Source organism: Saccopteryx leptura, chromosome 6, assembly GCF_036850995.1.
Source record: "Saccopteryx leptura isolate mSacLep1 chromosome 6, mSacLep1_pri_phased_curated, whole genome shotgun sequence".
NCBI classification, from domain to species: Eukaryota; Metazoa; Chordata; class Mammalia; order Chiroptera; family Emballonuridae; genus Saccopteryx; species Saccopteryx leptura.
This window is the reverse complement of record NC_089508.1, coordinates 24,323,513-24,335,726: the sequence shown is the minus strand read 5'-3', so window position 1 is coordinate 24,335,726 and position 12,214 is coordinate 24,323,513. Positions and strand designations below refer to the sequence as shown.

Genomic DNA, 12,214 nt, shown 5'->3' with positions numbered 1-12,214 from the left:
GCGCAGTGGATAGAGCATTGGACTGGGATGCAGAGGACCCAGGTTTGAGACCCCGAGGTTGCCAGCTTGAGCACGGGCTCATCTGGTTTGAGCAAAAAGCCCACCAGCTTGAACCCAAGGTCACTGGCTCCAGCAAGGGGTTACTCGGTCTGCTGAAGGCCCGCGGTCAAGGCACATATGAAAAAGCAATCAATGAATAACTAAGGTGTTGCAACGCACAACGAAAAACTAATGATTGATGCTTCTCATCTCTCCCCGTTCCTGTCTGTCTGTCCCTGTCTATCCCTCTCTCTGACTCACTGTCTCTGTAAAAAAATAAATAAATAAAATGCTTTAAATGGGAACAGCTTTAAATACGATAGTCCTAAAACAATCACAGATAGCTGAAATAAGCATGAAATGAGTCATAAATTGTTTACCACATATTTTATTTCTCTAACATGGTAGGAAAATGAAGCTGTATCATTTGTCAGCTACATATTGCTATAGGAAAAGAAGCTAATAATGATATTATACCTTCTTAAATTTAGCTTTTAGAGGAGAGAATTTATATTAACAAGGTTCATGGGGAAGCAGCTTATTTAAGTATGCCGAGTTATGTAGTTTCATTTGGTTGCTTCCAAAAGCCAAATAAACACATATATGCCAATGTAAAGGACGACTTGTTTTAGTCTACGTGTTAAAGGACCATCAGTATAATTTTCTAATTCCTTAGTGCCTAATGTATGGCAAACACCATACAGTCACATGCCTTCCCACTGTCAGTTGTGATGATCAGGGTACAACCAATGTAGACGGAGAAGGATTTGTGATTCCTGAGGTCTCTTCTCTCATTGGGATGGAGAGCTTGTGGGAACCACTGGCTGCTGTTCTTTGGTTAGGGAGATGCCAAATAAGCCACAGTATAGATGGGTAAGGTGGTTCTGGAAAGCAGTACTGGTTAAGCGCTGGTTGCTAAAGGGAGTGTCTTTGAGTTGTACAGCAATCAGATCGAACCAAGGGAAAGGCCTGGCATGAAAAAAATATATTGTTACTTTTTTGTCTTTTCAATACATCTGATTTAGCTGTGAACATTTTCTTTAACAAAAGTTTTCAGCCCTGGCCAGTGGCTCAGTGGATAGTATGTCAGCCTGGTGTATGGAGGCCCTGGGTTCGATTCCTGGTCAGGGCACACAAGAGAAGTGACCAGCTGCTTCTTTCCTCCTCCCTCTCCCCCTTCTCTCTGTCTTCCCCTCCCACAGCCAATGGTTTGACTGGTTTGAGCGAGGTCCCAGGTGCTGAGGATCGCTTCTTTGGAGCAAGGCCCTCAGGCACTAAAAATAGCTCAGTACTGGAGCATTGGCCCAAGATGGGGTTGCCAGGTGGATCCCGTTTGGGGCACATGTGGAAGTCTGCCTCACTATCTCCCCTCCTATCACCTAAAACAAAACAAAAAAGAAAATTTTCCTCCACTGGGAAATAGGTTCTTCAATTTCTACATCAAACTAATTAAAATTCATAGTTAAATCAAAAATTCAACTGAAACTACTCAATATGTGGATTTAATTGTGCTTCTGATGCATTTTCACTCTTATGTACATTTCTCTAAGTGTGTTTTGGGAGGAATTCATAATTAGAGAATGATTATAATAGTGACATTGACACCCTCTTCAGTATATATTTTTTTCTTTTCTTTTTTGTGAGAATACAGGAGATGGACTCCCACATGTGCCCCCATCAGGATCCACCCAGCAATCCCCATCTTGGGCATCTGGGGCCACTTGCTACCAATGAGCTATTTTTAGTGCCTGGGGTAGAGGCTCCAGGGAGCCATCCTCAACGTATTCTTTTTATAAATTTTCAAAGATGACATGAATGGAAAAAAGCAGCTGCAAAGACAACAGTGTGGGAGCAATGAGAATGGCCAGCATTATACTGTACCTTTTATGAGACAGGGACCGAGCATAGACTCTGCTGACAAAGTCTTGTAATTGAAAATTTGGGCAAGACACTCCATCTTTCCCACAGTCCTCGAAGTGCGCAGAGAACAGCTCATTCAGCAGCTTCAGCGCTTGTGAGCAGGGCATGGCCTCTGTTGTGCAGGTGTTTAGGGCTGCATAGAGTATTCCCTCCACCCACTTGCTATTCAGGATTATTCCACCTACATCAATGACAAGGGAAAGACCTGTTCAAGACCCGTTAGCGCCACCAAAAAGGTTTGCAGGGAGCCAAGAATAGACCCCAGACAGTGAACAGCCACCTTTCTTCCAAGACAGATTGGTCATATGAACTTCAAGATAAGCAAACACTCCCCTTCCCTGTTTCAAGAACCCTGTTTGTGATCTTGATAACACATCATATGTTGAACCTGCCATGGCACGACAGGTATAACTAATATGGGCATTGCTAATAGCAAAAGCATCTCTAGGAATTTCTGGGATGGTCCTTGCCAATAAGGGACTAAGGAACGCTGCAAGATTGGAGCAGGGAGAACCACTCAGTCCCAGACACTGCATCCTCCTGTTTAAATAGGCTCTCCCCTGTGATCATTTCCAAGTCATCTTTAAAAAGTCCAAAGAAGCAGACTTCTCAGATTTCCCTAATAAAGACTGCTTTTTGCCACCAAAGCTGTTTCTGTACAAAACAAATAGCTGGGAATGTATCTAGTTTGTACTCCCCCGCATGCCATGCGCGCGCGCGCGCACACACACACACACACACACACACACACACACACACACACAGGAATCTAATAAGATAGCAACAGGCCAAGGGGAAGGTAATTTTTGAAAGCGTGCCAAAACTAGAGTGAGGCCTTACCAGCAGGATTGTAGGGGCAGTTAGCCAGAAGAAGCACAGGATCTTGAAGAGCATCTGTGATGTCCTTATTGGTTCCCCAGATGTTGTCAAAACCTTCACCAAACTGGTACTGAGGCCGCAGGATATTGGTGTGGTTCAGTAGGTTTTTCAACCTGAAAGTAAAGCCACCAAGATAGGGAGTGCAGGGCCAGGACCGAAATAAATGACATGACCCACTGAGTTCGCAAGAATAGACATCCTGTCCCCTCCCCACCCCGCGCAGCACCGGTGTGGGACAGCACTGAGGGCACAGCTCCTCAGCTGTATTGTTTAGCCATTTGCCTAACAAACACTTACTGATGTTATCACTTGCCAGGCACTGGCCTAGACATTAGGGGTACAAAAATAACATTTGACACATGCTCTCAGTCACTCTTTATGCTGTTGACTGGTGGTTGTTTCCGTTCTCACCGATGCACACGGGGAACGTGAGCCAACTTCAGGTAGTGGGAGGCAGTGCTCTCCTGCAGTTGGAAATGTTTGCACAGCAAGGAATACATCTCACCTACAGGTGTGGTTTGCAGGGAAGTGAGGAAGCCACAACTAGAAAGGCTGGCTGGGTCCTTCTGCAGCTGAAGCGGCTTCCACCTCCCTGCTCCTGGGAATGACCACCTCCAACAGGCAGGAGCTGGGTGGAGGTGGGAGGCAGAAGCCAGAGCTGAGGAGCCAGGGCAGGTCTGTCAGTCTGTGCTCCCCATAACAAGATACCTGAGTAGTGGGACGGCAGCTACAAAGCTGTACACAATGCAGGTTTTCGCCAAGCTGGCTTGTATTTCTACACAGATATTGGGAAGCTGAGAAGGCAGGCAGCAGAGGAATATCACGTTGGCCCAGCTCGCCAGATCAGAGTTATGGTAAAAGCACTTGATTCCCAGTTTCTGGAACTCATCTGGGAGGAATAAAGGAGGAGAGAAAGATCACAGTACAGAGTATGAGGACCTCAGCATCAACTGGAGGGAGAAGAAGACAATGATTTTATCTCAGTTCTGGTCACATAAGTCAGAAGAGATTCCCTCATGCCTTCTGAAAGCCACACAGCAATGCCCTACCTACCCCATGGCTAAAGCAGCTGGTGCCAAAGGAGCCGTGCCTGAGATTACAAGACAAGATTGCAATTACAATCCTTATAGCAAATGCCTGAGGTTTGCAGATTTTGTGTGTGTGTGTGTGTGTAGGGGGGGGGGGTTCTGAAAGGAGCCTTCTGCTCCGATTTACTGAAGGTTTATCATGTGCCAGATAACGTACAAAGTATTTTATTTTATTATTATTCATTTTAGAGAGGAGAGAGAGGGGGAGAGAGAGACAGAGAGAAAGGAGAGAGGGGGGGAGGAGCTGGAAGCATCAACTCCCATATGTGCCTTGATCAGGCAAGCCCAGGGTTTCGAACCGGCGACCTCAGCATTTCCAGGTCGACGCTTTATCCACTGCGCCACCACAGGTCAGGCCATACAAAGTATTTTATACGCATTGTCTAAGGCAGTGGTCCCCAACTCCCGGGCCGCGGACTGGTCCGCAGAGAAAGAATAAATAACTTACATTATTTCCGTTTTATTTATATTTAAGTCTGAGCGATGTTTTATTTTTAAAAATGACCAGATTCCCTCTGTTACATCTGTCTAAGACTCACTCTTGACGCTTGTCTCGGTCACGTGATACATTTATCCGTCCCACCCTAAAGGCCAGCCCGTGAAAATATTTTCTGACATTAAACTGGTCCATGACCCAAAAAAGGTTGGGGACCACTGGCCTAAGGGGATCCTCTAAGGACCTAATGAGGCAGAGATTAGTACTGTTCCTATATTATAGACAAGGAAACAGTCTTGAAGAAGTTATATAACTGGGCCAAAATTACACAGCCTTGATTTGGTAGGAAAGACTAAGACTGGAAGAGGATAGCTGGGAGGAGTGTGGGAAAATAGTTTCTGTAAAGTATATACAATTTAATGTTAGGATATTTATAAGGTAAAAACGTGATAAATATATAGTTGCATAAAAACACCCCTTGGTAATCACTTGGTTGTACTTACTGCAATACGTATTTTCAAAAGTAAAAATGTAAAGTCACGTTTGGTAATATGTTTTAATGTTATTGGAAACGAGAGTATGAGTAGGCATTGAGAGTTCACTTCTTCCCTACCGAGAGTACATGATAAATTTGGTGTGGAGGTTATTCAGGTACGCAGGCACTCCCGGGTACTATAGAGTAAGCTTAGAAAACATGCACATCCATTCTTCTTTCATATGTGGTTCTCAAAAGTATATAGAAGCTGATGCTCAGCATTTTGAATTTTTGCTTCCTTACACAACAGGCAGTGATATTCTGAAACTGTTGTAAGGTCGGTGGATAATGGGGAAAGTTCAGGCCCAGGAACTTTGGCTAGGACCGCCCACAACCAAATGCGCCAAAAGAAACTTCCCAGGAACCCTTTGAAAACAGTGACGTCTGCCAGCCAGTGAGATTTCACCACATCATATTAGCTCGACCACCCTAGGGACCCTTTAAATCAGGGGTCCCCAAACTACGGCCCGCGGGCCGCATGCGGCCCCCTGAAGCCATTTATCCAGCCCCCGCCACACTTCCGGAAGGGGCACCTCTCATTGGTGGTCAGTGAGAGGAGCATAGTTCCCAATGAAATACTGGTCAGTTTGTTGATTTAAATTTACTTGTTCTTTATTTTAAATATATTTGTTCCCGTTTCGTTTTTTTACTTTAAAATAAGATATGTGCAGTGTGCATAAGAATTTGTTCATAGTTTGTTTTTTTTTATAGTCCGGCCCTCCAATGGTCTGGGGGACAGTGAACTGGCCCCCTGTGTAAAAAGTTTGGGGACCCCTGCTTTAAATATCTCCCACGTGGGTCACCACTTGCAACTTCCTTGGCCTCCATCTTTCCTCGGGGCCAGGGAACCTCGTTGGGCAGGATGCGCGCTCTGTACTCAATAAAGCCTTTTATTATTCCACACTTTGTGGCTCCGACCCCTTCCTTCTTTCTCGGCGGGGAAAAATACCTTACAACTGTGACTTTATTATTAATAAGCATATTACTTCCCAAAGAATGTACATATGATAAAGCATCAACCTTGAACGCTGAGGTCACCGGTTCAAAACCCTAGGCTTGCCCGGTCAAGGCACATATGGGAGTTAATGCTTCCTGCTCCTCCCCTTCTCTCTCTTTCTGTCTCTTTCTCTTCTCTCTAAAATGAGTAAATAAAGTCTTTTTAAAAAAAGAAAGAAAGAAAAGAATGTATATACTTTTCCCTGGCTAGATAGTTCAGTTGGTTCGTCATCCTTATTCACCAAGGTTGTGGGTTTGAGTCCCAGTCAAGATCAACCAATGAATGCATAAGTAAGTGGAACAATAAATCAGTGTTTCTCTCTCTCTCTCAAATCAATAAGTTAAAAAATATATTTTAAAAGACTATATGGTGGCGCAGTGGATAAAGCGTCGACCTAGAATGCTGAGGTTGCCGGTTCAAAACCCTGGGCTTGCCTGGTCAAGGCACATATGGGAGTTGATGCTTCCTGCTCCTCCCCCCCTTCTCTCTCTCTCTCTCTCTTTCTCTCTTCTCTATAATGAATAAATAAAATCTTAAAATAAATAAATAAAAATAAATAAAATAAGACTATATGTACTTTATTGAAATATATACTAGTCTTATTGATGAGATTTTTCAAAATTTGCCTTGAATGATCAACTTTTAAGATTTCCTTAATATTGAAAGAATATTTATATATAAATCAATAAGAAAAATACAGGCATGTCAATGGAAAAATTAGACAAAAAGAACTCAATAAACACAAAATAACAATAAACCTATTAAAAATATTCAACTATTCTAATGGTCAGTGAAAGACATATTAAAATAAAAGAAAATTTGCCTGACCAGGCAGTGGCGCAGTGGATAGAACATCGGACTAGGATGCGGAAGGACCCAGGTTTGAGACCCCGACCTCACCAGCTTGAGTGCGGGCTCATCTGGCTTGAACAAAAAGCTCACCAGCTTGGACCCAAGGTCGCTGGCTCCAGCAAGGGGTTACTCGGTCTGCTGAAGGCCCGCAGTCAAGGCACATATGAGAAAGCAATCAATGAACAACTAAGGGGTCGCAACAAAAAACTGATGATTGATGCTTCTCATCTCTCTCCGTTCCTGTCTGTCTGTCCCTATCTATCCCTCTCTCTGACTCTCTCTCTGTCCCTATAAAAAAATTTAAAAATAAGAGAAAATTTAAAGGCATATTAAAATAGTGATGTTTTAAAAAGCTCAGAATTTTAAAAAGTGTATTGAAATGGGTGTTCTTACACAATGCTAGTAAAAGTTTATACCTTAAAACCATTTTGGAAGCCAGTTTGAAAAAAATGTATTAGAAGTGTCTCTAAAAATTAAATATTCCTATAATATGACCCATCTATTCCACTCCCACGTTTACCCAAGAAAAATTAAAGCATTTGTCCAGACTACTATTTTAATAGCCTACAACTGGGAACGACCTGATCAATAGATAAACTGGAGTATTAACAACATAGATCTTCAAATAGATCTCAAAATAATTATGCAAAGTGAAAGAAGTCAGACCAAACAATAGTACAAACTGACTCCATTTGTACAGAATTCTAGAAAATGCAAACTAATCAATAATGACAGGAAAACAGATCAGTGGTTTCCTGGGGGGGGAGGGGGGGGGCTGCAGGAAGGTAGAGATAGAAATTAGGAGGGAACTGTGGGGGGTGATGGAGAAGTTCATTACCTGTGTTGATGGTTTCTCATGTATACACATCTCAAAACATCAAATTGTACAACATCAAAATGTGCAGTTTATTCTCTACAAACTATATCTTAATAAAGCTATCACCTGTTCTTTGACCTAGTAACTTCATTTTTAAATTATGTACAAGGAAATCCAAGAAGGCAGTTACATAAATTATCATATAGCCATACTCTGTAATACTATATAACCTTAAAATCATGATTTTGAAGAATGTTAAATAATATGAGATTATCATAATACATTAAGTGAAAAAGAAGACTATAAACAACTTTTTATAGTATCGATTACTGATATAATCTCATATAATCAGAGAAGAAAACAGGAAATGAAATCCCAGGTAAGGGGATTATAGGTAGCTATTATTTACTTTTCTACGGAGTAATTTTCTAAATTTTCTATAATATGCATGTGATAGTTTACATTTATAAAAAAAATCTTGAAACATAATTTACATAGAGCGCAACACACAAATCTAAAGTATACAGTTTGATCATTTTGACAAAGGCATCCAGCCATGTAACTCATACCATACCTTTCAAGATCTAGAACATTTGTATCTCCCTAGAAAGTTCCCTCAGGCCTATTCGCAATCTTCCTGGAAGGAACTGCTCTGATTCTATCACCATAGTTAGTAAATGGAATCAGTAGAAAACATTTTTAAAAATTCAGGAAATGTTATGTTTAAAAAAAAAAAAGGCCAAATGTTTGGAACTGCTTAACAAGCACCCGACTTAGCCTGGCCCAGTTAGATCTGAACTCTTTTTGGAAAGCTTTTGTACATCAAAGACCCAGTAGAACTCTCACCCCCCTGGGCACACGGAAGGAGAGAGGGCTATCGTCTAACATCTAAGTGGAGAAGGAAGTTGTTTTAAAGAACAAGTTAAACTAAAAACCATCTTTCTGGCTTTTCTCAAGACTGGAAAGCTGAGAACTCAGCATGCTGCATGCAAGGGTTCCCATTTCTTTCTTTTTAAAAAAAAAAATTTTTATTTATTGATTTTAGAGAAAGGAGAGAGGGGGAGGGGCTAGGGGAGGGAGGAGTGGGAAGTATCAACTCACAGTAGTTGTTTTTCCTGTGTGCCTTGACTGGTCAAGCCCAGGATTTCAAACCGGGGACCTCAGCACTGCAGGTTGACACTTGGCGCCACCACAGGTCAGGCGCTAGGATTCCCATTTCCAGGGGCCCTTTCACAATGGCCTAGTCAGCACCTAAACAGCACACCCAAGCCCCCTTTCTACGGCCCACTGCTTCTCACCCAAAGCCTCTGGCCTCCGAGTAGAGATCTGCAGCCTCTCAGGAGGGATGGGGACAAGCTGAAGCAGTACACGAGCCAGCTGCTTCCCAAGGTGGCCGCCGCCGATGATGCCCACGTTTAACCCATCTTCATCGGGAGTGCTGGGAAGCAATCCGATCCTATGGATCTTTGCTACTCTAGAAGTTTGCTTCTCATGTAATGACTTTCTGGAGAATAAACACACAGATAGGTACGTAAATACATGCTCACTTTGGAGCTCTTCTTCACAGTCGACCTCTGACGTTCTCTGCTCTAACTTCCTCATACGCAGCCTGGTGACACCGTAAGCAGTTCAGAGATAAGGCATTCCAATTATGTGCCACTTGAGCAGCATCCCTTAGGAAATGAAATGCTCTTCCTGAGTGAATTTTCTGCAAAGTAAAGCATACCCCTGTAAAGGACAAAAACTTGTTTAAAACATTTATAAATAAACTTTTTTTGGTTATTACGTGTGTTGTGCATTTTCTTCCTTTCTTAAATGCAACGTCTGAATATTAAACCATTTTTTGACTCAGGACCACCGTTGTGAATGGCCACATTTATACATCATCCCGGAGCCCTGAGGGCCTGTTCCCTGCTTCCTGTGCAGACAGCTGTCCGTTTTCACTGCCATCAGGATGAGTGCACCTGTCTCCTACCACACACCTATTCTTTCCTGCCGGCTGCTTCAGTTCTGCACAGATCCGGGAAACCAGGTAACTAAGCTTGCTTGCTTGCTTGCTTGCTTTTTTCCCCCAAACATATGATTTATAAAAGAAAATGGTTTATCATAAGGGAAAACAGACCTGAGAAATTGAGGGTCAAAGATTTGAGCCCTCTCTTTCCAGAGGTTCACGGTTCACTTACTATTGCTTCTGGATGTATTTCCTTGGCCCAAGATCAATTCTGACCTCAGAATTAATAAGGCATTGTTTTATGTTGTTATCTGACAACCTTATATTTGTTCTGTATTTCTGTGAAAATTGGAGTTTTTAAAAATTAAAGCTCCAGCCTGACCAGGCGGTGGCGCAGTGGATAGAGCGTTGGACTGGGATGCAGAGGACTCAGGTTCGAGACCCCGAGGTCGCCAGCTTGAGCGCGGGCTCATCTGGTTTGAACAAAAAGCTCACCAGCTTGAACCCAGGGTCGCTGGCTCAAGCAAGGGGTTACTCGGTCTGCTGTAGCCCCACGGTCAAGGCACATATGAGAAGGCAATCAATGAACAAGTAAGGTGTCTCAACAAAAAACTGATGATTGATGCTTCTCATCTCTCTCCATTCCTGTCTGTCTGTCCCTATCTATCCCTCTCTCTGACTCTCTGTCTGTCTCTGTAAAAAAAAAAAGAAAGAAAAAGAAAAAAACAATAAAAATTAAAGCTCCAAAACCTAAAATAAATTAAAATGAAAGCTCTGGAATTTCCACATAAGCATCAGAAGCCACATTCGATTTCATGTTTCTCTCTTGGTTGGAAGAAGAGCATTTTCTCCCAGTGCCTGAGCCTTTCAAATGTAAAATGCCTCCTGGAAGTTTTATATTATTGGTTTTTCACCACTCATCTTGGATTCAACCAACAGGTTTGTATATCCTTATCAGTCAGCCAATCAGCAAGCTCTTTGAGCTGCCTGCCTTCTTGGGTATATGCTGTATCCATAACATGTTCAATTCAGATCTGGCTCCGTCAACAAGGAGTTCATCTTATTTCAGAGAAAAGCAAACTGAGAAGTAGACTGAATGGGTCGGGGGATCAAATACTCCAAGTGACCTAGAGTTACAGAATCCAGATACTGGCTCTCCTACGACTTCTACTTAAGTGTCTGAAGCCACATTATACAAACATATCAGAAGCCAGGACTAGACTGCGAACTTCTCTGCAAATCAGTATTCCTGGTTTCAAGCAAGCCATATGGCCACAGGGACCCCCGAAGTCCCAGATGGCTTTCCTGTGAGAGAGCATTCCAGTACTAGCCCCACAAAGAGGAACTGACCCCATTTTCATGCAATGACAAGTCACTGGTAGCTGTGGAAGATGAGCTGGTCATTTCCATGAGTGAATCAATGAATAGATGGATGAGTGAACGGATTATTTAATCAGTCCACCCACTGAAAGGAAATCACTACCTAGTCCCTGCTTTATTACAGAACCTCAGCTCAGAGACCCTAGTCTGAATTTCTCTGGTGTTTTCAGACCTGAAGTAACAGACTGTGGGTTGGAAAATGAAAGGATACTTACCAAAGCTATCCTCCAATGTAAAAAGTTAGAGCCAAAACTTGGATTCTTTGCAGTGAGATTCTTCTCAGTCTGCCTGATCCTGGAGATCTCACTTACCTCAGATGATGGAGCAGCTTGCAGAAGAAGGTTGCGTGGGCACAGGCCTTGATCATCAGTCCATGATAACGACCCTGCAAATACAGCCAGCAGCGGTCTTCCTCTTTAATCCCAGGCTCGAACTGCAGGGACTCAAGGTTATCTAGCATGTCCATTTCCATGCCACCGTCTCCTGCAGCAAGAAATAGCAAGCAATTTGACTCCCTGTCCTGAAGAACAGTCTGTGTAGGAGGGTGTATGTACCCAGTCGCAAGCTCTCATGGCGGGGGGCTTCAGCATCTCTCCTCCCGGTTCTGAACTGGCAGCTCTCACCCACTGGTTTCAGTGTGAGTCCTGGAGAATTCCTAAGCACTGACTTCCCGTGAATCAAGACTACCTGGATTCATGACAAACCTGAACAAAAATCCAAAGTAATTTCCTCCATGGGCACTTCTTCCAGCAGATGTGTTTACATTAGCAGTGAGTTTCACAGGTGCTGCTGGGCTAGGACCTCTCCCTCCTGTCCCCTCCTGTTTTAGAAATAGGACTGAACACTTTAGACAGCATTTCAAAGAAATGTTTCCTTTCACTCAACTCTCTGTCCCTCCTCCCCCAAGAGTAGAAAGGAGCCCAGACTAATTATCATGGTCTCTTGTCTAGAGCAGGGACATCTAGATTTTAGAAAATGAAACCAAAATAGAAACCCATTTACATATATCTCTCACTAACCCAACTGAAAAGATGGCTCTACTCTTCATTACATCTGGTCCTCAAGGGTAAGAACTAATTTCCAGGGAGAACTACCCAATAAAGTTGTCATTATGACTCCTTAGCTACCAAATGACTTGTCTCAGTCTTAAAGGGGCCAGCCTCACCGAGAGCTTTTCCCCACCCTCGGTGTGAGGACCCAAATTCCTTTCACTGCTTCCAGAAGTACAACACCAGGGCAGGGCAGGATCCTCCTTTTCCCAACAGAAGGTTCTGGACTTCTAGATATTTTAGCAGATTGGGATAGCATTCAGATCATAGC

At 43.0% G+C, this 12,214-nt stretch overlaps 1 protein-coding gene across 1 annotated transcript; it reads right to left on the bottom strand.

The window, feature by feature from the left end:
* Nucleotides 1–550: 550 nt before the first annotated feature.
* On the bottom strand, nt 551–11,360 carry NOXRED1 (NADP dependent oxidoreductase domain containing 1). Its single transcript, XM_066343530.1, has 6 exons — nt 11,206–11,360; nt 8,862–9,067; nt 3,547–3,727; nt 2,800–2,951; nt 1,921–2,140; nt 551–1,008 (listed from the first exon to the last, which is right to left on the bottom strand). Exons 1-6 carry the CDS (start codon nt 11,358–11,360, stop codon nt 831–833), a joined length of 1,092 nt encoding a protein of 363 aa, XP_066199627.1. The 3' UTR covers nt 551–830.
* Between the last annotated feature and the right edge of the window lie 854 nt (nt 11,361–12,214).

Excerpts from the sequence above, each read along its gene's own strand:
- NOXRED1 (XM_066343530.1), bottom strand. The coding sequence starts at position 11,360 with ATGGACATGCTAGATAACCTTGAGTCCCTGCAGTTCGAGCCTGGGATT. Across the intron at positions 3,728-8,861 it reads TCGGAGGCCAGAGGCTTTGG|ATGAGTTCCAGAAACTGGGA; the intron begins GTGAGAAGCAGT and ends TATTCCTCCCAG. Across the intron at positions 2,952-3,546 it reads GCTGCCGTCCCACTACTCAG|GTTGAAAAACCTACTGAACC; the intron begins GTATCTTGTTAT and ends CTTTACTTTCAG.